At 41.3% G+C, this 25000-nt stretch overlaps 1 protein-coding gene across 6 annotated transcripts in view; it reads right to left on the bottom strand.

Moving 5' to 3' along the window:
- The window catches only part of magi1b (membrane associated guanylate kinase, WW and PDZ domain containing 1b), a 436989-nt gene that overhangs the window by 32945 nt on the left and 379044 nt on the right, over window positions 1–25000 (bottom strand). For 5 of the 6 annotated variants that reach the window (XM_061875249.1, XM_061875250.1, XM_061875252.1 and 2 more), the window contains 2 exons: window positions 24334–24687; window positions 9064–9267 (listed from right to left, as the gene is read on the bottom strand). In XM_061875249.1, the coding sequence (XP_061731233.1) occupies window positions 9064–9267; window positions 24334–24687 (558 nt within the window). The remainder of the gene's footprint in view (window positions 1–9063; window positions 9268–24333; window positions 24688–25000) is intronic. The other variant, XM_061875251.1, reaches the window with a different exon arrangement.

Genomic DNA, 25000 nt, shown 5'->3' with positions numbered 1-25000 from the left:
ACTACTGAAATGGTTGTTTACACAGTATCAAAATGCTCTCATACACACTACAGAAACAATCTTATACACACTACTGAAATAATTGTATACACACTACTGAAATGCTCTCATACACACTACTGAAATAATTGTATACACACTACTGAAATGCTCTCATACACACTACTGAAACAATCTTATACACACTACTGAAATGCTCTCATTATACACAAGTGAAACAGTTTTACACACTAATAAAACACAGTCACACACTCATGAAAATTCCTCGTAACTAAAATGCTCTCATACACACTACTGAATCGTGCTTATGCACACAACTGAAATGCTCTCATACACACTACTGAATTGCGCTTATACACACTACTGAAATGGTTGTATACACACTACTGAAATGCTCTCGTATACACAAGTGGATCAGTTTTACATACTAATAAAACACGGTCACACACACTCCTGAAAATTCCTTGTACACACTACTGAAATGCTCACATACACTCTACTAAAATGCTTGTATAACCACTACTGAAATAGTTTTATACACACTACTGAAATGCTCTAATACACACTACTGAAATGGTTGTATACACACTACTAAAATGGTTGTGTACACACTACTGAAATGCTCTCATTATACATAAGTGAAACAGTTTTACACACTAATAAAACGCGGTCACACACACTCCTGAAAAGGTCTTGTACACACCAATGAAATGCTCTCATACGCACTACTGAAATGCTCTTATACACACGACTGAAATGGTCTCACACACACTACTGAAACTCTCTTATACACACTACTGAAATGGTTGTATGCACACTACTGAAATGCTCTCATATACATAAGTGAAAGTTTTGCACACTAATAAAATGCGGTCACACACTCCTGAAAATTCCTTGTACACACTACTGAAATGCTCTCATACACTCTACTAAAATGCTCGTATAACCACTACTGAAATAGTTGTATACACACTACTGAAATGCTCTCATACACACTACTGAAATGGTTGTATACACACTACTGAAATGGTTGTGTACACACTACTGAAATGCTCTCATTATACACAAGTGAAACAGTTTTACACACTAATAAAACACAGTCACGGACTCATTAAAAATTCCTCGTACACACAACTGAAATGCTCTCATACACACTACTGAATCGTGCTTATACACACTACTGAAATGCTCTCATACACACTACTGAATCGCGCTTATACACACTACTGTAATGGTTGTATACACACTACTGAAATGCTCTCGTATAAACAAGTGGATCAGTTTTACATACTAATAAAACACGGTCACACACACACCTGAAAGTTCCTTCTACGCACTACTGAAATGCTCTCATACACTCTACTAAAATGCTCGTACAACCACTACTGAAATAGTTGTATACACACTACTGAAATGCTCTCATACACACTACTGAAACAATCTTATACACACTACTGAAATGGTTGTATACACACTACTGAAATGCTCTCATTAAACATAAGGGAAACAGTTTTACACACCAATAAAACGCGGTCAGACACTCATGAAAATTCCTTGTACACACAACTGAAATGCTCTCATACACACTACTGAAATGCTCTTATACACACTACTGTATACAAACTACTGAAATGCTCTCATACACACTACTGAAACTCTTTTATACACACTACTGAAATGGTTGTATACACATTACTGAAATGCTCTCATATACATTTGTGAAACAGTTTTGCACACTAATAAAATGCGGTCACACACTCCTGAAAAGGGCTCGTACACACTACTTAAATGCTCTTATACACACGACTGAAATGGTCTTATACACACTACTGAAATAGTTGTACACACACGACTGAAATGCTCTCATTATACATAAGTGAAACAGTTTTACACACTAATAAAACGCGATCACAAACTCATGAAAATTCCTCGTACACACAACTGAAATGCTCTCATACACACTACTGAAGTGCTCTTATATACACTACTGAAATGGTTGTATACACACGACTGAAATGCTCTCATACACACTACTGTAACACTCTTACACACTACTGAAATGGTTGTATACACACTCCTGAAATGCTGTCATATACACAAGTGATACTGTTTTACACACTAATAAAACGTGGTCACACACACTCCTGAAAAGGTCTTATACATACTACTGAAAAACTCTCATACACACTACTGAAATGCCCTAATATACACTACTGGGACACTCTTATACACACTCCAGAAACGCTTTCATACACACACTACTGAAACTGTCTCATACGCACTACCGAAACGGTCTTACACATACCACTGAAACGGTGTCATACACACTACTGAAACGCTCTTATATAAACTACTGAAACTGAGCCTTTTAGTCATTTTAGTTGTTTATGTGAGAGTGTTTCATTAGTGCTTTAGTAGTATGTGTGAGGAAATGCTTGGTAACACTTAAGTATGGGGAACACATATTCACTATTAATTAGTTGCTTACTAACATGCAAATTAGTAAAATATTGGCTCTTAATTAGTCATTAAGTACTTATTAATGCCTTATTCTGCATGGCTTTATTATACAAGCAGTAAGCCATTAACTAAGAGTCTTCCTCAACCTCAGAATTATTGATTATTAGTAACCCTAACCTTAATATGTTCCTCTTGTGTCCAAATAACTCTAAATTAAGTCTTTGTTACTTTAATAAGCATCTAATTAATGGTGAATATGTTCCCCATACTAAAGTGTTTTTTGTTGTTTATGTGAGAGTGTTTAACGAGTGTGCAGAGACTGTTTCAGTAGTGTGTGTGAGAGTCTTTAACTTGTGTGTATAAGACTATTCGTTAATGGAATATCACAAATATCCTTAAATCAATGCACCAGTACTGCAATACAAGGGACATAAATACACTGCAAGCCCCTGTTTATCGCTGTTAATTGGTTCCGGACATGACCGCGACAAATTCATTTCCACAAAGTAAGAATCATTAATTATGAATCTCATTTTTTCAGAGCTACGGCAATAAATACAACACTTTACGACGTTGTAAATACAATTTACAACATTATGGGAGCCTTCCAGACATGAACTAATCCCCTGTAGTCACACTCTTTTAATCCGATATCGTAATGATACCGAACAGCGTGATCTGATTGCTTTGGTCTCATCTCGAGGCCGATATTGATATTTTTAATCCAGGGGTCGGCAACACAAAATATTCATAGGGCCAAAAATACAAAACAAATCTGAAATGAAAAGCCTTAAACAAGTCTTATAACGAAGGCAAAAACATGATGTAATTGTCTATATTAGCTTACTATCAAAATGACGATTTGTCCCAGGCTGATGCAAATCTCCGTTGAGAGAAATGTTTATGTAATAGTACAGTATTGGTAAACATTAATAAAACAGAGGGTGAAATAACTCCTGGAAATTACTGGCTCAAAATGGCCAAATGGCAGGCTGTCTTTTTCTTACATTTGCTGTGGTCTGGAACAGCACGGCACAAAAACGACTATGAGAAATGCAGCCGTAGTGTGACGCTTTGCTGGAATTGTCGTGTGGTTGTGCTCTCTCGTGGAAGCAATGCGGAAAGGACACAGCGTGAAGGTATGGATGATGACTTGCTTAACTATAAAAATAGACTAAGAACAAAAAGACTTGCACAAAGGCACTAAAGACAAAACGAACAGAAAGCGCTAGCATGTGAGCTAAGGACATAAACAAAGGAAGAAATAGCGTGGAAGCTAACGAGTTCAAAAAGTACACAATGCGGGAAGATCGATGTCACCTGTTGCATGGAAGCAAATGAGAATCCCAGACCGGATGAAAAACAAGGGCAGGCTTAAATAGAAGGGATAATAAAAAAGCAGGTGGGTGTGGAAAAACCAAGGGCAGGTGACACAAATGGGTTACTATGACAACGGAAACAAAAAATTAAGTGCCACCAGGAACTAAGGAATCAAATACTACAAGGATGTGATACAAAACGGGACAAAAACCAGAATATGCCATGACCCGAGTGGCGGATCATGACACATAGTATGTCATGAGACATGAAAATATACATTTAATACACCGAGTATATACATAAAGTAAGTTAAATGAGCTTAAATATACCTACAAACAAGGCATAATGATGCAAAATGTACATACCAAAATTATCACGGCACTAAAGTCAATAACATCAACAAAGCTCACCCTTGTGTATTCATGCACAGTATAAAACATTTGGTGGACAAAATGAGACAAAGGAGGAGTGGCATGAAACACGTCTTTCCGTGGCAAAGTCGTACATGTAAACAAACTACGGTGAGTTCAAGGACCGCCAAAATTAGTAGGACAAAGCGGTGCTCGCCAAATACTCTCATCAGTGAAGCATTTTTAATATAAATAGTGGGATTTCTAACAATTAGGAAGGTTTGTGTCACATTGCTTGAAAATGTGCTAAAGGCAAAAAATTATAATCAGTGAAACCAAAATATTTGAAGCCCCTGCGCAACACCCACAAACAAGTCCTGGTCAAAACTTTACATACACTTGTAAAGAACATAAAGTCATGGCTGTCTTGAGTTTCCAATCATTTCTACAACTTGTATTTTTTTAGTGATAAAATGATTGCAGCACAAACTTGTTGGTCACAAAAAACATTCATAATATATATAATCATAATATTGTGTTACATGTCCCTTGGCAAGTTTCACTGCAATAAGGTGCTTTTGGTAGCCATCCACAAGCTTCTGATTGGATTTCATTGACATCCCACAGGGTTGTGAGCGTGGGGTTGTTTTTCAGGAGTTGGGCTTGGCCCCTTAGTTTCAGTGAAAGGAACATTGAATGCTTCAGGATACCAAAATAATTTTGGACAATTCCATGCTCCCAAAAGTCTTCCAACATGACTGTGCACCAGTGCACAAAGCAAGGTCCATAAAGACATGGATGACAAAGTCTGGTGTGGATGAACTTGACTGGCCTGCACAGAGTCCTGACATGAACCCGATAGACATATTTGCCAACCTTGAGACCTCCAATTTCGGGAGGTGGGGGGTGTGGTCGGGGGTTGGGCGAGGGGCGTGGTTGGGGGTGTGGTTAAGAGGGAAGTAGTATATTTAGTGAATTAGTGAAGTGAATTATATTTATATAGCGCTTTTCTCTAGTGACTCAAAGCGCTTTACATAGTGAAACCCGATATCTATGTTACATTTAAACCAGTGTGGGGGGCACTTGGAGCAGGTGGGTAAAGTGTCTTGCTCAAGGACACAACGGCAGTGACTAGGATGGCGGAAGCGGGAATCGAACCTGCAACCCTCAAGTTGCTGGAACGGCCACTATACCAACCGAGCTATTCCGCCATTACAGCTATCCATCCATCCATTTTCTACCGCTTATTCCCTTCGGGGTGGCTGGTGCCTATCTTAGCTACAATCAGGTGGAAGGCGGGGTACACCCTGGACAAGTCGCCACCTCATCGCAGTATGTGTAGAAATCTTTATTTATAATTGAATCACTTGTTTATATTTCAACAAGTTTTTAGTTCTTTTTATATGATTTTTTTCCAAATAGTTCAAGAAAGACCACTACTAATGAGCAATATTTTGCACTGTTATACGATTTAATAAATCAGAAACTGATGACATAGTGCTGTATTTTACTTACTAATCTTTTTTTTTCAACCAAAAATGCTTTAATCTGATTAGGGGGTACTTGAATTAATAAAATGTTCACAGGGGGTACATCACCGAAAAAAGCTTGAAAACCACTGCTTTAAAAGCCGTAGATGTTATTGTCACATATGCATGCACAGTAAATGGCAGTATTGTCCTGTTTAAGAGTGTCACAACATTGCTGTTTACGGCAGACAAACTGCTTTACGGTAGACGAAAACGTGACTGCTGTTGTTGTGTGTTGTTGCCACGCTGGAAGGACGTTAATGAGACTGCCTAACAATAAACCCACATAAGAAACCAAGAACTGGCCCTCGATCATTCTACAGTTATAACGTCACTCGGGTCCGCATGGAGCTGGAGAGGGCGTGGCCTCTAGCCTGAATTTCGGGAGATTTTCGGGAGAAAATTTGTCCCGGGAGGAAGCGGTAGAAAATGGATGGATGGATGGATGGTTTTCGGGGGAGGCACTGAATTTCGGGAGTCTCCCGGAAAATCCGGGAGGGTTGGCAAGTATGCCGATAGAACACCTTTAGGATGAATTAGAACGGAGACTGAGAGCCGGGCTTTCTCGACCAACATCAGTGTGTGACGTCACCAATGCAATTTTGGAAGAATGGTCAAAAATTCCTATTTAAAAAAACCCCGCAACCTTGTGGACAGCCTTCCCAGACCCATGTCATATAGAACCCTATGGGTTAGGAATGGGATGAGAATCCAGCAAAATCATGGTTCTCGCCCGTAAAAATGGTGGAGTGCCATCTCCGGGTCGGGGAGGAGACCCTGCCCCACGTGAAGGAGTTCAAGTACCTCGGAGTCTTGTTCACGAGTGAGGGAAGAGTGGCTCGTGAGATCGACAGGCGGATCGGTGCGGCGTCTTCAGTAATGCGGACGCCGTATCGATCCGTTGTGGTGAAGAAGGAGCTGAGCCGGAAGGCAAAGCTCTCAATTTATGGGTCGATCTACGTTCCCATCCTCACCTATGGTCATTTGCTTTGGGTTATGACCGAAAGGACAAGATCACGGGTATAAAATCTACGTTCCGACCCTCACCTATGGTCATGAGCTTTGGGTTATGACCGAAAGAACCAGATCACGGGTACAAGCGGCCCAAATTAGTTTCCTCCGCAGGGTGGCGGGTCTCTCCCTTAGAGATAAGGTGAGAAGCTCTGCCATCCGGGAGGAGCTCAAAGTTAAGCCGCAGATGAGGTGGTCCGGGCATCAGGTCAGGATGCCACCGGAACTCCTCCCTAGGGAGGTGTTTAGGGCAAATCCGACCGGTAGGAGGCCATGGGGAAGACCCAGGACACATTGGGAAGACTATGTCTCATGGCTGGCCTGGGAACGCCTCGGGATCCCCCGGGAAGAGCTGGACCAAGTGGCAGGGGAGAGGTAAGTCTGGGCCTCCCTGCTTAGGCTGCTGCCCCCGCAACCCGACTTCGGATAAGCGGAAGAAAATGAATGGATGGGTCAGGAATGGGATGGCACTTCGAGTTCACATATGACTCAAGGCAGGTTGCCAAATACTTTTGGCAATATAGTGCATGTGTTCCAATCATTTTATCACAAAAAAATAAGAGTTGTAGAAATGATTGGAAACTCAAGACATTATGTTCTTCATGTTAACTTTGGACCACGACTGTACATATCAACATAAAGATGGACTACCGTATTTCCTTGAATTGCCGCCGGGTATATAGTATGCGCCTGCCTAGAATTACTGCCGGGTCAAAATCGTTTCGAAAAATATTATTTTTATTAGCGCATGTCTAGAATTTCCACCGGGTCAAACGCGTCACGTCACGAGTGACACTTCACTAGTCATCATTTTCAAAACGGAGGAGGCTGATTTCAATTAGGGATGCACCGAAATGAAAATTTGTGGCCGAAGCCGAAACCGAATAAAATTTGAGCGCTTGGCCGAAGGCCGAATAATAAATGCAGTTTTTCACAACTTTTTTATGTTGCATAAATAGCCTAGAATACATTTTTAGACATGTTTTTCAAATAAAGTAAATTTTTATTGAATATTGACATTTTTTAAATAATCCAGTAGCCTTTGCTTTTCAAAAAAAAAGCACAGTTTTTCATTTATATTAGGCCTTCAAACAAAACATGCATTCCAAAAGAAAAAAAAAAGTGCATTAAAGTGGATGAACCCACAACAAATGAATTATTGTCCTTTTGGCAAAAGTCTGCTTAGCCACAGTAGATATGCTAATAATGTAAACAGAAGGCTCAAGTAAATCTCAATTAAGTGTGTGCTTGTAACCTCATACACTTATACAGGTACACAACATATCCCAGGCCGGAACAGATTTGTCAATAACAGTACTTCAATCAATCAATCAATGTTTATTTATATAGCCCCAAATCACAAATGTCTCAAAGGACTGCACAAATCATTACGACTACAACATCCTCGGAAGAACCCACAAAAGGGCAAGGAAAACTCACACCCAGTGGGCAGGGAGAATTCACATCCAGTGGGACGCCAGTGACAATGCTGACTATGAGAAACCTTGGAGAGGACCTCAGATGTGGGCAACCCTCCCCCCCCCCCTTCAGCTTCAGAATAAAAAGAAGGAAACTAACTATGTATAAAACAATTTAAATTTAACACTGCACGTTGGTTGATTGCGTCACCGCGTCAAAAAATTGCGTCTTTGCGTCACACGCCACTATTCGGCCTTGCTTTTAACTCATTCCACCGAAGGCCAAATGTGGCTTTTTTTTGCCATATTCGGCCGAATATATTCGGTTACCGATTAATCGGTGCATCCCTAAATTTCAATCATTTGAAATCGCATAAAGGGAAGAGGATTAAGAGCTATTCAGTAGGATTTAAGATCCACGCTATTGAATATGCTAAAAAGAACAGTGAGCAGCTATGTTTTATTAATATACCGTAGCTGCGTGTGTCAAATATGAGTCCTTAAATGACTCCCGCCTCCTGGTGGTAGAGGGCGCTAGTGATCCTTCTTGCGACTACTTGGCAAGCAGCGATCGTTTATTTTTCCCTCTCGCTTGCACTTTTAACATGGAGGATTAACATATCTAAAATAAACCCGTTTTCTAAACTGGACTTTCAATCGAAGCAGGAGGTAATAAAGGAAGATCTCCATCGAGACGGAGAGACTTTTAAAACTGAAGAAAGATAAGGAAGACTACAAACAAGTTATCAGAAGGAGCTGCGCATGGACTTCATTTATAAGTAAAGAAAAGACAATAATAACGTTATTTTATAAAATGTGCTTTTCATGATGGTATCTTTACATCACACTCAAATTTTTTAGCGCAGGCCTAAATTTAACGCATGCCTTTGGTAAGTGAGAAAAGGTTTTAAATTAATCAGCGCCCCGGCGGCAATTCAAGGAAATACGGTATCGCCTTCAGCTTTGTGGACTCACCATCCCCGGGAATGATGCGCAGCGTGACGGTGTTCCCGGCCTCCTTGATGAGGTTGACGATGTCCGAGTGCGACTTGTTGGTGATGGAGCAGCCGTTCACCGCCAGGATGCGGTCCCCCACCTTCAGCTTCCCGCAGCGGTCCGCCGGGCTCCCCTCGATGATGCGCCCTATTTTGTGGGGCATGGCCACACATGCATTGCCAGCTGTGGTCACCAGAGTCGTATCGGACCATACGTAAGGTGTGTGTGTGTGTGTGCGTGCGTGCATATGTGTGTGTGTGTGTGTGTGTGTGTGTGTGTGTGAGGATGGAGAGAGAGAGAGAGGAAGTGCGAAGGAGGAAAAACGGGGGAAGGGGAGCAGAGACAGAAGACCAGAAGGTTAGCGAGACGGTCACCAGCAGCCAAGCCAAAGACGAAAGCGGAATGCGGTTAATTGGCAAAGAGTGGCTTTTCAACCGACCTTCCTAGCCGCATTTTTAAAAATGGGAACGTAAGCTCTAATGAAAAAGAGGATACTTGCTTGGGGATGACAAATAAACATCAGAGATGTTATCTTCCTATCTGCCTTCAGGGCAACTCCCTCTCTCTCTCGCTGAGGTCTGACAGCTGTCACTGCACTGCTCGCTCGTATCTCTCAGTCTTGTTTTGTTCGTCAACATCTCAGCAAAACATCTTCTCGCCTACGAACGAACACTTACGAGGGATCAATTTCCATTGATCGATATCGGACGATTTTCAGGGAAAGTAAGGGATCGCCACGGCCGATTATTGTAAATTTCGGACAATAGGCTGCAATTTTTTTCCCCCTTCACTTTGAACCCTGCGGCTTATCTTACTCGGTAAAGAACCTGGATATTATGTCAGATCCACTATGGATTGGACTCTCACTATTATGTTGGATCCACTATGGACTGGACTTCACACTATTATGTTGGATCCACTATGGACTGGACTCACACTATTATGTTGGATCCACTATGGACTGGACTCTCACACTATTATGTTAGATCCACTATGGACTGGACTCTCACACTATTATGTTAGATCCACTATGGACTGGACTCTCACTATTATGTTAGATCCACTATGGACTGGACTCTCCCACTATTATGTTAGATCCACTATGGACTGGACTCTCACACTATTATGTTAGATCCACTATGGACTGGACTCACACTATTATGTTAAATCCACTATGGACATGACTCTCACACTATTATGTTAGATCCACTATGGACTGGACTTTCACGATTATGTTGGATCCACTATGGACTGGACTTTCACTATTATGTTAGATCCACTAGTGTGTGAAAGTGAGTGTGAATGTTGTCTGTCTATCTGTGTTGGCCCTGCGATGAGGTGGCGACTTGTCCAGGGTGTACCCTGCCTTCCGCCCGATTGTAGCTGAGATAGGCGCCAGCGCCCCCCGCGACCCCGAAAGAGAATAAGCGGTAGGAAATGGATGGATGGCACTATGGATTGGACTCTTACTATTATATTAGACCCACTATGGACTGGACTCTGACTATTATGTTAGATCCACTATGGACTGGACTCTCACTATTATGTTAGATCCACTATGGACTGGACTCACACACTATTATGTTAGATCCACTATGGACTGGACTCTCACACTATTATGTTAGATCCACTATGGACTGGACTCTCACACTATTATGTTAGATCTACTATGGACTGGACTCTCACGATTATGTTAGATCCACTATGGACTGGACTTTCACTATTATGTTAGATCCACTATGGACTGGACTTTCACTATTATGTTGGATCCACTATGGACTGGACTCTCACTATCATGTTGGATCCACTATGGACTGGACTCTTACTATTATATTAGATCCACTATGGACTGGACTCTCACTATTATGTTAGATCCACTATGGACTGGACTCTCACTATTATGTTAGATCCACTATGGACTGGGCTCACACACTATTATGTTAGATCCACTATGGACTGGACTCTCACACTATTATGTTAGATCCACTATGGACTGGACTCTCACACTATTATGTTAGATCCACTATGGACTGGACTCTCACTATTATGTTAGATCCACTATGGACTGGACTCACACACTATTATGTTACATCCACTAAGGACTGGACTATCACTATTATGTTAGATCCACTATGGAATAGACTCTCACTATTATGTTAGATCCACTATGGGTTGGACTCTCACTATTATGTTAGATCCACTGTGGACTGGACTCTCACTTTTATGTTAGATCCATTATGGACTGGACTCATACTATTATGTTAGATCCACAATCGACTGGACTCTCACACTATTATGTTAGATCCACTATGGACTGGACTTTCACGATTATGTTGGATCCACTATGGACTGGACTTTCACTATTAAATTAGATCCACTATGGATTGGACTATCACTATTATGTTAGATCTACTATGGACTGGACTCCCACGATTATGTTAGATCCACTATGGACTGGACTTTCACTATTATGTTAGATCCACTATGGACTGGACTTTCACTATTATGTTGGATCCACTATGGACTGGACTTTCACTATTATGTTGGATCCACTATGGACTGGACTCTCACTATCATGTTAGATCCACTATGGACTGGACTCTTACTATTATATTGGATCCACTATGGACTGGACTCTCACTATCATGTTGGATCCACTATAGACTGGACTCTCACTATTATGTTAGATCCACTATGGACTGGACTTTCACAATATTATGTTAGATCCACTATGGATTGGACTCTCACTATTATGTTAGATCCACTATGGACTGGACTCTCACTATTATGTTAGATCCACTATGGACTGGACTTTCACTATTGTGTTAGATCCACTATGGACTGGACTCTCTCACTATTATGTTAGATCCACTATGGACTGGACTCTCTCACTATTATGTTAGATCCACTATGGACTGGACTCTTACTATTATATTAGATCCACTATGGACTGGACTTTCACTATTGTGTTAGATCCACTATGGACTGGACTTTCACAATATTATGTTATATCCACTATGGACTGGACTCACTATTATGTTAGATCCACTATGGACTGGACTCTTACTATTATATTAGATCCACTATGGACTGGACTCTCACTATCATGTTAGATCCACTGTGGACTGGACTCTCACTGTTTCGTTAGATCCACTATGGACTGGACTCTCACTATTATGTTAGATCCACTATGGACTTGACTCATGCTATTATGTTCGATCCACTATGGACTGGACTTTCACTATTACGTTAGATCCACTATGGACTGGACTCTCACTATTATGTTAGATCCACTATGGACTAGACTCTCACTATTATGTTAGATCCACTATGGACAGGACTTTCACTATTATGCTGGAACCACTATGGACTGGAATCTCACTGTTATGTTAGATCCACTATGGACTGGACTCTCACACTATTATGTTAGATCCACTATGGACTGGACTCTCACTATTATGTTAGATCCACTATGGACTGGACTCTCACTATTATGTTAGATCCACTATGGACTGGACTCTCACTATTATATTAGATCCACTATGGACTGGACTCTCACTATTATGTTAGATCCACTATGGACTGGACTTTCACTATTATGCTGGAACCACTATGGACTGGACTCTCACACTATTATGTTAGATCCACTATGGACTGGACTCTCAAACTATTATGTTAGATCCACTATGGACTGGACTCGCATCCCACTGGGTTGTGAGTTTTCCTTGCCCTGACGTCGTGAGATCTGAACCGAGGATGTCATTGTGGTTCGTGCAGCCCTTTGAGACACGTGTGATTCAGGGCAATATAAATAAACATTGATTGACTGATGATTGATATTATTAACTTAAAACTGCATTCTTTTTGTATTGTTTCAGTGCTAAAAATTCCTCAGTAAATTCACGAAAACGTCACCGTGGACTTATTGAGTCTGTTTAACTGATTGGAAAGCTAGCTTCCGCAGCTAATAGAATAGAATAGTTTTATTCGTCATTATTCCAGTCAACAGGTTCAAATAACGACACAATTGGAGCAGATCCCCTAAGGTGCATACACAATAATTTAGTAATTTCAATAGTAAAAAAAATATATATATAATAAAACAATGTGTCCATGACGATAACTCCTGTTTTGTTTGATCAGCCGTTTTACTGCCGGGTTATAGGCACCCATTGGAAACAATTATGGTATGTACATAAACATTTACAAAATATTTCTGTCTAAATAATTAATTTCACAACGTTGAGTCTGTTTAGCTGATTGGAGAGCTAGCTTCTACAGCTAATAGAATAGTATAGAATAGAGTTTTATTTGTCATTATTACAGTGAACAAAATTGGAACAGATCCCCTAAGGCAGTGGTCCCCAACCACCGGGCTGCAGAATCATTTTTTATTATTATTTTTTTTTTCTCAAATCAACATAAAAAACACAAAATACACTTACAATTAGGGCACTAAGCCAAAAAACCTCCCTTTTTCCTGACAAAAAAATAAATAAAAATTAAATGAAATACCCCACCCCCGGGCCGCAGGACAAATTATCAAGCGTTTACCAGTCCGCAGCTACAAAAAGGTTGGGGACCACTGCCCTAAGGTGCATACACAATAATTTAGTAATATAGTAACATATATATAGTAAAATAAATAAATAAATAATGGGTCCATGACGATGACTTTTGTTTTGTTTGATCAGCCGTTTTACTGAAGTGTTATAGTCACCAATTGGAAACAATTAGGGTATGAAAATGAACATTTACAAAATATTTCTGTATAAATAATTCATTTCAAAACGTTGAGTCTGTTTAGCAGATTGGAGATCTAGCTTCTGCAGCTAATAAAATAGTATAAAATAGAGTTTTATTTGTCATTATTACAGTGAACGAAATTGGAGCAGATACCCTAAGGCAGTGGTCCCCAACCACCGGGCCGCAGAATAATTTTTTATTATTATTATTTTTTAAATCAACATAAAAAACACAAGATACACTTACAATTAGGGCACTAACCCAAAAAACCTCCCTTTTTCATGACAAAAAAAAATAAAAAATAAAAATAAAATACCCCCGGGCCGCAGGACAAATTATTAAGTTCCAAAAAGGTTGGGGACCACTGCCCTAAGGTGCATACACAATAATTAAGTAATATAGTAATATATATATAGTAAAAAAAATAAAAAATAAAATAAATAATGGGTCCATAACAATGACTTCTGTTTTGTTTGATCAGCCGTTTTACTGCTGTGTTATAGGCACCAATTGGTAACAGTTAAGGTATGTAAATAAACATTTACAAAATATCTATGCGTAAAAAATTAATTTTTACAAGGTATATATCTGCGTCCGATACGGCTAACATATTTTTTTCTAATAAAATTTAGTGGAATGCAGCTTATATAACTGCACGCTCAATAGTCTTTTAATGCAATTTATTATTATTTGTTTAGCCCCCTAGCTACAAGCCGGGGGCTAATTGTGTCTCCGTACACAGTGTGGAGCCACTCCCATAAATAAACTGCATTTTTTTGTGTTTAACGAATCCTTTCCAAGTAGTGCTATCACTGGAGGACGAGGCCACACACTGAGAGCCAACCAGGGGCGGGTGTGCCAAAAGCTGAGGTAACCACTGAGCCGGTTTTGAACAACACCAAGAAATAAGTGCTTAGTAAAGTTTAAGAAGTGTAGATGGAACCATGTGGCAGCAGGAAGTAAGCAGATATTAACAGGAAATAGATGAATAAGAGTCTAGAGAGAGGATATTGGTGTGTCAGCATTGTCACGGTCAGTACACGACACGTGGGGCGGTATAGCTCGGTTGGTAGAGTGGCCGTGCCAGCAACTTGAGGGTTGCAGGTTCGATTCCCGCTTCCGCCATCGTAGTCACTGCCGTTGTGTCCTTGGGCAAGACACTTTACCCACCTGCTCCCAGTGCCACCCACACTGGTTTAAATGTAACTTAGATATTGGGTTTCACTATGTAAAGCGCTTTGAGTCACTAGAGAAAAGCGCTATATAAATATAATTCACTAATAATTCACTAAGAGGAGGCGGATCAATCAAGAAATTGGTAGCGTCGATACCAGGGGGAGTATGAGTATATGATCGATACTACTAGGATAATTCAGGAAAATCCCTTATCTGCTTATTGTGTTACTAGTGTTTTAGTGAGATTATATGGTCGTACCTAAAGGTCGGCCCTGCACCTTTCTTCAGCACCAGTCGACGGGTGGTGGCGATGCCCATCTCTGCCCTTCGCAAAGGACCCTCTTCGAAACACGATCTTTCGAAATGATCGCTGCATAATACACTGTACTTTGTGTGTGTAGTCCAACCCAACCGTGTTCGCTTGACCGCTCCGTTCCATCGTAAAGCTTCACCGTCATCTTTCGGGAATGTAAACGACGAAACACCGGCTGTGTTTGCGTTGCTAAAGGCGGCCGCAATACAGCTTTCTTCTTTGACGTCTCCATTATTCATTGAACAAATTGCAAAAGATTCAGCAACACTGATGTCCAGAATACTGTGGAATTATGCGATGAAAGCTGGGATCGGTGCTGGAACAAAATGTTCTCTACAATGCGCGAGGTCACGCGCACGCGTCAAAATACCGCGACATTTCAGCAGGATACTTCGGCGCGAAATTTTTAAATTTCAATTTAGTAAACTAAAAAGGCCGTATTGGCATGTGTTGCAATGTTAATATTTCATCATTGATATATAAACTATGGGTTTCAGTAGGCCTTTAAGCTGTACATCAAGCAAGAATGGGAAAGAATTCCACCTGAAAAACTTAAAAAATAATTTTTCTCAGTTCCCAAACGTTTACAGAGTGTTGTTAAAAGGAAAGGCCATGTAACACAGTGGTAAAAATGCCAATTTTTTGCAACGTGTTGCTGCCATTAAATTCTAAATTAATGATTATTTGCACACAAAAAAAAAGAAGTTTCTCAGATTAGAACTTTAAATATCTTGTTTTTGTAGTCTCTTCAATTAAATATAAGTTGAAAAGGATTTCCAAATCATTGTTTTTATTTACCATTTACACAAAGTGCCAACTTCACTAGTTTGAGGGGGGATATAAAGAGTTTCCCCTCAGCCTCTGAAAGCAATCTCTGACTTCCAAAGCCAGAAAGCTGTGTATTAATTTTTTTTCTACCCCCCCTCCCTCGGTCCTGCCCACGCAGAGAAAAGCCAGCGCGGAGGACAGTGAAAAATGCCAAAGTGGCGCAAACAGGAAATCAAGGCGAGAGAGGGCAGAGAGTGCAGCACTGACTTCAACATCTGAACATTGTTTACAATCACGGCCACCGGCAGCGAGAGCGATTCGGACCGAGATAGCGACGATTTGCCCCATTAATTTGAGCGAGGATAAAAGATTCGTGGATGAGGAAAGTGAGAGTGAAGGACTAGAAAAAAATAGACGGCAGGGCGATTCAGATGTTATTAGTGAAGTGAAATGAATTATATTTATATAGCGCTTTTCTCTAGTGACTCAAAGCGCTTTACATAGTGAAACCTGATATCTAAGTTACATTTAAACCAGTGTGGGTGGCACTGGGAGGAGGTGGGTAAAGTGTCTTGCTCAAGGACACAACGGCAGTGACTAGGATGGCGGAAGCGGGAATCGAACCTGCAACCCTCAAGTTGCTGGCACGGCCGCTCTACCAACCAAGAGCTATGCCGCACTGCAAAAAGTCAGTGTGCAAAAACAATAATTTTTTTTAAAAAAATACAAAAAAGGGAGGGGTATTTGTTTTAAACTAAGCAAAATTATCTGCCAATAGAAGAAGAAGATTTGGCTTGTCAAGACTTTCCAAAACAAGTAAAATTAACAAACCTCAATGAACCCCAAAATACCTTAAAATAAGTACAAAGCCCGTTTCCATATGAGTTGGGAAATTGTGTAAGATGTAAATATAAACGGAATACAATGATTTGCAAATACTTTTCAACCCATATTCAGATATTTGATATTCAAACTCATAAACTTTATTTTTTTTTTGCAAATAATAATTAACTTAGTATATCATGGCTACAACATATGCCAAAGTAGTTGGGAAAGGGCATGTTCACCACTGTGTTACATCACCTTTTCCTTTAACAACACTCAATAAACGTTTGGGAACTGAGGAAACTAATTGTTGAAGCTTTGAAAGTGGAATTCTTTCCCATTCTTGTTTTATGAAGAGCTTCAGTCGTTAAACAGTCCGGGGTCTCCGCTGTCGTATTTTACGCTTCATAATGCGCCTCACGTTTTCCATGGGAGACAGGTCTGGACTGCAGGCGGCCCAGGAAAGTACCCGCACTCTTTTACTACAAAGCCACGCTGTTGTAACATGTGCTGAATGTGGCTGAAATAAGCAGGGGCGTCCAGTATGTTGTTCCAAAACCTGTATGTACCTTTCAGCATTAATGGTGCCTTCACAGATGTGTAAGTTACCCATACCTTGGGCACTAATACACCCCCATACCATCACAGATGCTGGCTTTTCAACTTTGCGGCTATAACAGTCCGGAGGGTTCTTTTCGTCTTTGTTCCACAGTGTCCAAAAACAATGTAAAATGTGGACTCGTCAGACCACAGTAAATTTCTCCACTTTGCATCAGTCCATGAGCTTGGGCCGTTTCTGGGTGTTGTTGATAAATGGCTTTGGCTTTGCATAGTAGAGTTTTAACTTGCACTTACAGATGTAGCGACCAACACTAGTGTTCCTTGGGCACTAATGCACCCCCATACCATCACAGATGCTGGCTTTCCAACTTTGGGTCAATAACAGTCTGGATGTTTCGCTTCCCCTTTGGTCCGGATGACACGATGTCGAATATTTCCAAAAACAATTTGAAACGTGGACTCGTCAGAACACTTTTCCACTTTGCATCAGTCCATCTAACAAACTCTGTGTCCATATGAGTTGGGAAATTGTGTTGGATGTAAATATAAACGGAATACAATGATTTGCAAAATTTCAACCCATATTCAGTTGAATATGCTACAAAGACAACATATTTGATATTAAAACTGATGAAAAATTTTTTGGGGCCAAATAATCATTAACTTTAGAATTTGATGCCAGCAACACGTGACAAAGAAGTTGGGAAAAGTGGCAATAAATACTGATAAAGTTGAGGAATGCTCATCAAACACTTATTTGGAACATCCCACAGGTGTGCAGGCTAATTGGGAACAGGTGGGTGCCATAATTGGGTATAAAAACAGCTTCCATGAAATGCTAAGTCATTCACAAACAAGGATGGGGCGAGGGTCACCACTTTGTAAGAAAAATTGTCAAACAGTTTTAGAACAACATTTCTCAACGAGCTATTGCAAGGAATTTAGGGATTTTACCATCCACGGTCCGTAAAATCATCAAAAGGTTCAGAGAATCTGGAGAAATCACTGCACGTAAGCGATAATATTAAACAACTTTGATTCCCCAGGCGGTACTGCACCAAAAACCCACATCAGTGTGTAAAGGATATCACCACATGGGCTCAGGAACACTTCATAAAAAAACACTGTCAATAACTACAGTTGGTCGCTACATCTGTAAGTGCGAGTTAAAACTCTACTCTGCAAAGCACCGCCCATTTATCAACAACACCCAGAAAACGCTGTTGGCTTCGCTGGGCCAGAGCTCATCTAAGATGGACTGATGCAAAGAGGAAAAGTGTTCTGTGGTCTGACAAGTCCAAATTTAAATTTATATTTGGAAACTGTGGACGGGGTGTCCTCCGGAACAAAGAGGAAAATAGCCCTTTTGGTTTGTTATAGGCGCAAAGTTGAAAAGCCAGCATCTGTGATGGTATGGGGGTGCATTAGTCCCCAAGGCATGGGTAACTTACACATCTGTGAAGGCACCATTAATGCTGAATGGTCCATACAGGTTTTGGACTAACATATGCAATGTTATCATGGACGCCCCTGCTTATTTCAGCAAGACAATGCCAAGCCACGTGTTACAACAGCGTGGCTTGGTAAAAAAAGAGTGCGGGTACTTTCCTGGCACGCCTGCAGCCCAGACCTGTCTCCCATGGAAAATGTGTGGCGCATTACGAAGCGTAAAATACGACAGCGGAGACCCCGGACTGTTGAGCGACTGAAGCTCTACATCAGGGGTCGGGAACCTTTTTGGCTGAGAGAGCCAAAAAGCCAAATATTTGAAAACATATTTCCGTTAGAGCCATATAATTATTTTTTTTAACCCTGAACTCAACTAAACACATGCATTTTTAAGTAAGACCGACATTTCTAGAGTATAACAGGTTTCTTATTCTTTGTAATAACATTGTTATTCTGAAGCTAACTGTGGAGGGGGCGTGGCCTGCGGGCCTGCAGCGACAGGCGCGTAGAGGGCCCACCTGGGCCTTGTTATCTAATCACCTGTCGCTCCGTTATAAGCAGCAGCCAGGAGGAGAGACAGGGTTGGGGCTGGAAATACTATTTCTGGAAATGTATTGAAAAATAAAACAATATTGTAACCCTGAAACAGGCTCTCATGTCGGTGCTTGGGGGTCTGAAGAACCCCCAGGAGGGCAAGCCCCAAACTAACCAATAATAAATAAATAACTTCTTACCATTAACGCAACTTCTCGAACAGGTGCGGTAGAAAACGGATGGATGGATTAAAAATGCATGAGAATGTTTTATAAATTTTAACAATATTTTTAACACTGTGATTACAAGTGGAATTATTCATTACTCATCGTGTTAAGCTACGTCAGCTCAGATTTATCAGAGAGCCGGATGCAGTCATCAAAAGAGCCACATCTGGCTCCAGAGCCATAGGTTCCCTACCCCTGCTCTACATAAAACAAGAATGGGAAAGAATTCCACTTTCAAAGCTTCAACAATTAGTTTCCTCAGTTCCCAAATGTTTATTGAGTGGTGTTAAAAGAAAAGGTGATGTAACACAGTGGTGAACATGCCCTTTCCCAACTACTTTGGCACGTGTTGCAGCCATGAATATGGGTTGAAAAGGATTTGCAAATGTATTCCGTTTATATTTACATCTAACACAATTTCCCAACTCATATGGAAACGGGGGTTGTAAACAACACCTTGCTTACATGACTCCTAACTGGAATGTCGTGGTCGCTTAGCGGCGGCTTGCCGGAGCCGTGAAGGCCGGGTTGAATAATAGAAGCTTCTTACGTAAGACCCACTTTACTTCCGATCAATTATGAAGGCCGAGCAGATGTGTGTGAAGAAAGGCTTTTTTTTTGTTGTTTTTTGGACTCCTACACCACAGAACACGCCGCTTGATATTGTTCTGGCCGTAAATAGTGCTCCCGTGTTTTATAAATAAGGGTGATATTTGCTTATTTTCTGTCTGATAAGATAATTCTTCTCACTAAGCAGATTTTATGTTAGAGTCTTTTACTTGTTTTAAGTGTTTAGGTCCTAAATGATCTCAGTAAGATACTACAGCTTGTTTCCGACATTTTATGACCTATTTTGAGTAAAATATGCTTGAAACTGTTTTTGTCCAAGTGTCCAAAACACACCCAGCAATGGTGCACAGGAAGGCGGGGAAGAAGAGGGGGAAAAGGCGGCCAAAATGTTCAAAAGTCCCAATTTTGTCCAAAATACCTCCCCGGGTTCCAGTCCCACGAGTCCACAAATCCTGGGATACAAAAAATGTCCAAAACGCACCGAGCAAAGTCCCACGGGAAGTAGGGGGGAAAAATTAGAAAAAGTTGGCAAAAGTCCCCCAAAATGTTCTAAATACCTACCAAGGTTCGAGTCCCAACCGGGTTCGAGTTTGAGTTTGAGTGCACACTCCAACCCAGGTGGGACTTTTGAACATTTCACCGACTTTTCTCACTTTTCTCCACACCTCTCCGTGGGACTTTGCTGGGCGCCTTTTGGACATTTTGGGCACTCGAACTTGTGGGACTCGAACCTGTGTAGGTATTTTGAAAATTTTTGGGACTTTTGCTGACTTTTACAACTTTCATCCCCCCTCCCCATGGGACTCGACTGGGTGTGTTATGGACATTTTGGGTATCCCGGGACTTGCGCGGCCATACATAAGATTTTATACTTGTTTTAAGTGTTTAGGTCCTAAATGATCTCAGTAAGATACTACAGCTTGTTTCCGACATTGTATGACCTATTTTGAGTAAAATATGCTTGAAACTGTTTTTGTCCAAGTGTCCAAAACACACCCAGCAATGGTGCACAAGAAGGCGGGGAAGAAGAGGGGGAAAAGGCGGCCAAAATGTTCAAAAGTCCCAATTTTGTCCAAAATACCTCCCCGGGTTCCAGTCCCACGAGTCCACAAATCCTGGGATACAAAAAATGTCCAAAACGCACCGAGCAAAGTCCCACGGGAAGTAGGGGGGAAAAATTAGAAAAACTTGGCAAAAGTCCCTCAAAATGTTCTAAATACCTACCAAGGTTCGAGTCCCAACCGGGTTCGAGTTTGAGTTTGAGTGCACACTCCAACCCAGGTGGGACTTTTGAACATTTCACCGACTTTTCTCACTTTTCTCCCCACCTCTCCGTGGGACTTTGCTGGGCGCCTTTTGGACATTTTGGGCACTCGAACTTGTGGGACTCGAACCTGTGTAGGTATTTTGAACATTTTTGGGACTTTTGCTGACTTTTACAACTTTCATCCCCCCTCCCCATGGGACTCGACTGGGTGTGTTATGGACATTTTGGGCATCCCGGGACTTGCGCGGCCATACATAAGATTTTATACTTGTTTTAAGTGTTTAGGTCCTAAATGATCTCAGTAAGATACTACAGCTTGTTTCCGACATTTTATGACCTATTTTGAGTAAAATATGCTTGAAACTGTTTTTGTCCAAGTGTCCAAAACACACCCGGCAATGGTGCACAGGAAGGCGGGGAAGAAGAGGGGGAAAAGGCGGCCAAAATGTTCAAAAGTCCCAATTTTGTCCAAAATACCTCCCCGGGTTCCAGTCCAACGAGTCCACAAATCCTGGGATACAAAAAAATTTCCAAAACGCACCGAGCAAAGTCCCACGGGAAGTAGGGGGGAAAAATTTGAAAAAGTCGGCAAAAGTCCCCCAAAATTTTCTAAATACCTACCAAGGTTCGAGTCCCAACCGGGTTCGAGTTTGAGTTTGAGTGCACACTCCAACCCAGGTGGGACTTTTGAACATTTCACCGACTTTTCTCACTTTTCTCCCCACCTCTCCGTGGGACTTTGCTGGGCGCCTTTTGGACATTTTGGGCATCCCGGCCGCCGGCAGAACTTGTGGGACTCGAAACTGTGTAGGTATTTTGAACATTTTTGGGACTTTTGCTGACTTTTACAACTTTCATCCCCCCTCCCCATGGGACTCGACTGGGTGTGTTATGGACATTTTGGGTATCCCGGGACTTAAGATTTTATACTTGTTTTAAGTGTTTAGGTCTTAAATGATATCAGTAAGATATTACAGCTTGTAGCTGAGATTTGATGACCTATATTGAGTAAAACATGCTTGAAACTAGAATATCAAATGTTGCAAAGCTGTGTCATCAACACTCACAAGTATAAAACTACTTTTTAAAAGTAAGAATTTCTTATTTTAAGAATGTAAAAGAAAATCATGACTTTGACACAATTGTGTCTCATATTAAAACAGATGGCAGCCAAATAGACTGCCGTTTTATTTTCAATGAAACAATAGAAAATACGTACTCGTATAGTAGTACACTTGTTATTAGTGAGAATATACTTATTTTAAGGTATTTTAGGGTTCATTGAAGTTGGCTAATTAGGGCCCGCATGGCCCATTGCCAAAGGACTCCCACAGGGAGTCCTTTGGCAATGGCCAAAGGACCTATTGTTTTTCGTCCGTTTTATTATTATTCTTTATTATTATTCCGCCGCCTCTTTGAACTGTAATTTGACCTACTGACCATGCTTCAAAACTCACCAAATTTCACACACTCATCAGAACTGGCGAAAATTGCCATCTAATAAAAAACTAAACCCCAAAAATAAAAAATGCGCTCTAGCGCCCCCTACGAAAAAAAAACAGACTGCTTGTAACTTCCGTTAGCAATGTCGTAGAGACATGAAACAAAAACCTCTATGTAGGTCTGACTTAGACCTACATTTCCCAATTTAAACTTCTATAGCAAAAATCAACAGAAAGTTGGGAGAAACCCCTACAAAGCTACATTTTTCGCAAAAAATGCTATTTTTGCCTCTTTGAGCTGTAATTTGACCCCCTTAAAATGCTTCAAAACTCACCAAACTTGGAACACACATCAGGACAGGCAAAAATTGCGAGATAACCAAACCCCAAAACTGCGCTCTAGCGCAATTTTTGAATAAAACACAGAAAAATCTGCTCCTAGGAAGAAAACTAAGACAAAACTGCTTGTAACTTCCCGTAGGAATGTTGGAAAGACATGAAACAAAAACCTCCATGTAGGTCTCACTTAGACCTACATTTTAACGATCAACATCCTTCAGCAAAAATCAACAGGAAGTTTAAAATTCCCCCTTCAAAATAAAAGTTTTGTAAACACCCGTCACCTTTTTCAAACGTTGTCTCCTCTGAGCGTGTTTGTCGTTTCAGCTTCAAACTCGCACACAAGAGAGTTTGAACCCTTCTACTTAAAAGTTATCGAAAGAGTTTTGATTACTGCTCCGGTTTAGATTTTACGCGCCATCAAAAAAACCTGCCAAATTTTCCTAAAAAATGTCATTTTTGCCTCTTTGAGCTGTAGTTTTACCCCCTTAAAATGCTTCAAGGTGCAAGTTAAAACACTACTATGCAAAGCGAAAGCCATTTATCAACAACATCCAGAAAAAACGATCTGTAATTTCACCCCCTTAACATGCTTCAAAACTCACCAAATTTTACACACACATTAGGACTGGCGAAAATTGCCATCTAATAAAAAACCAAACCCCAAAAATCAAAAGTGCGCTCTAGCGCCTCCTAAGAAAAAACACAGACAAAACTGCTTGTAACTTCTGTTAGGAATGTCGTAGAGACATGAATAAAAAACTTCTATGTAGGTCTGACTAAGACCAGGGCCTGAGTCTCGGCGGCAGCAGCCAAAGGCGGGCCCGACCAACGCTGCTTGCAGCTTTAATTTTACTTGTTTTGAAAAGTCTTGACAAGCCAAATTTTCTTGTTCTATCGGCAGATAATTTTGCTTAGTTTAAGTAAAATACCCCTCATTTTTGTATTTTTTTTTCTTGTTTTTGAACACTGACTTTTTGCAGTGTAAAGACGTCCAAAAATTAAAAGGTTTCATAAAAAGGCTTCTCTTACCGAAGGTGGTGCCGGCCTCGGGCCGCGACACGGAGGAGACGATGACGAAGCCGAAGCCCTCGTTCTCGCCGCGGCGGATGTCCACGTCGTAGGGATGGAGGGCGGAGGCGCTGGAGGTGACGTTGGGAGGCTGGGAGGAGGAGGAGGAGGAGGAGGCGAGGATGGGGACGACGGCGTTGGCGCCGCCGCTGCCGATGCCGGAGGTGGAGCCGCTGCCGGAGCTGACGGTGTTGAGGGAGTTCTGGCTCCCCTGCGGGGTTCGCTTGCCCATCTCCTCCGTCAGGCCGGGCCCCTGGGTGGTGCTGCTGTGGTGGGACGAGGTGGGCGAGGGCGGGGCGTCTCCCTCCGCTTTTACTGGGGAGGGACGGAGGATACGTGTTAGCAGGGTGGTGTCGACCAGGAGAAGAGTGGCAGCAAACAAAGCAACAATTTCACTCGATGACTAACAATAAACTGGCAGGCGTGCACACAAATAATCCATCCATCCATCCATTATCTACCGCTTATTCCCTTTTGGGGTCGCGCGGGGGTGCTGGCGCCTATCTCAGCTACAATCGGGCGGAAGGCGGGGTCGATTTTATAATTCTTTTACATCCCGATTCTAAATCGATTCATAATTAAAAAAAATGTTTTTGATTGGCCCTAGTGTGTGAAGTGAAGTGAATTA

The sequence above is a fragment of the Nerophis ophidion genome, linkage group LG16 (genome assembly GCF_033978795.1).
Source record: "Nerophis ophidion isolate RoL-2023_Sa linkage group LG16, RoL_Noph_v1.0, whole genome shotgun sequence".
NCBI lineage: Eukaryota > Metazoa > Chordata > Actinopteri > Syngnathiformes > Syngnathidae > Nerophis > Nerophis ophidion.
This window is presented reverse-complemented; position numbering and strand designations above follow the sequence as displayed.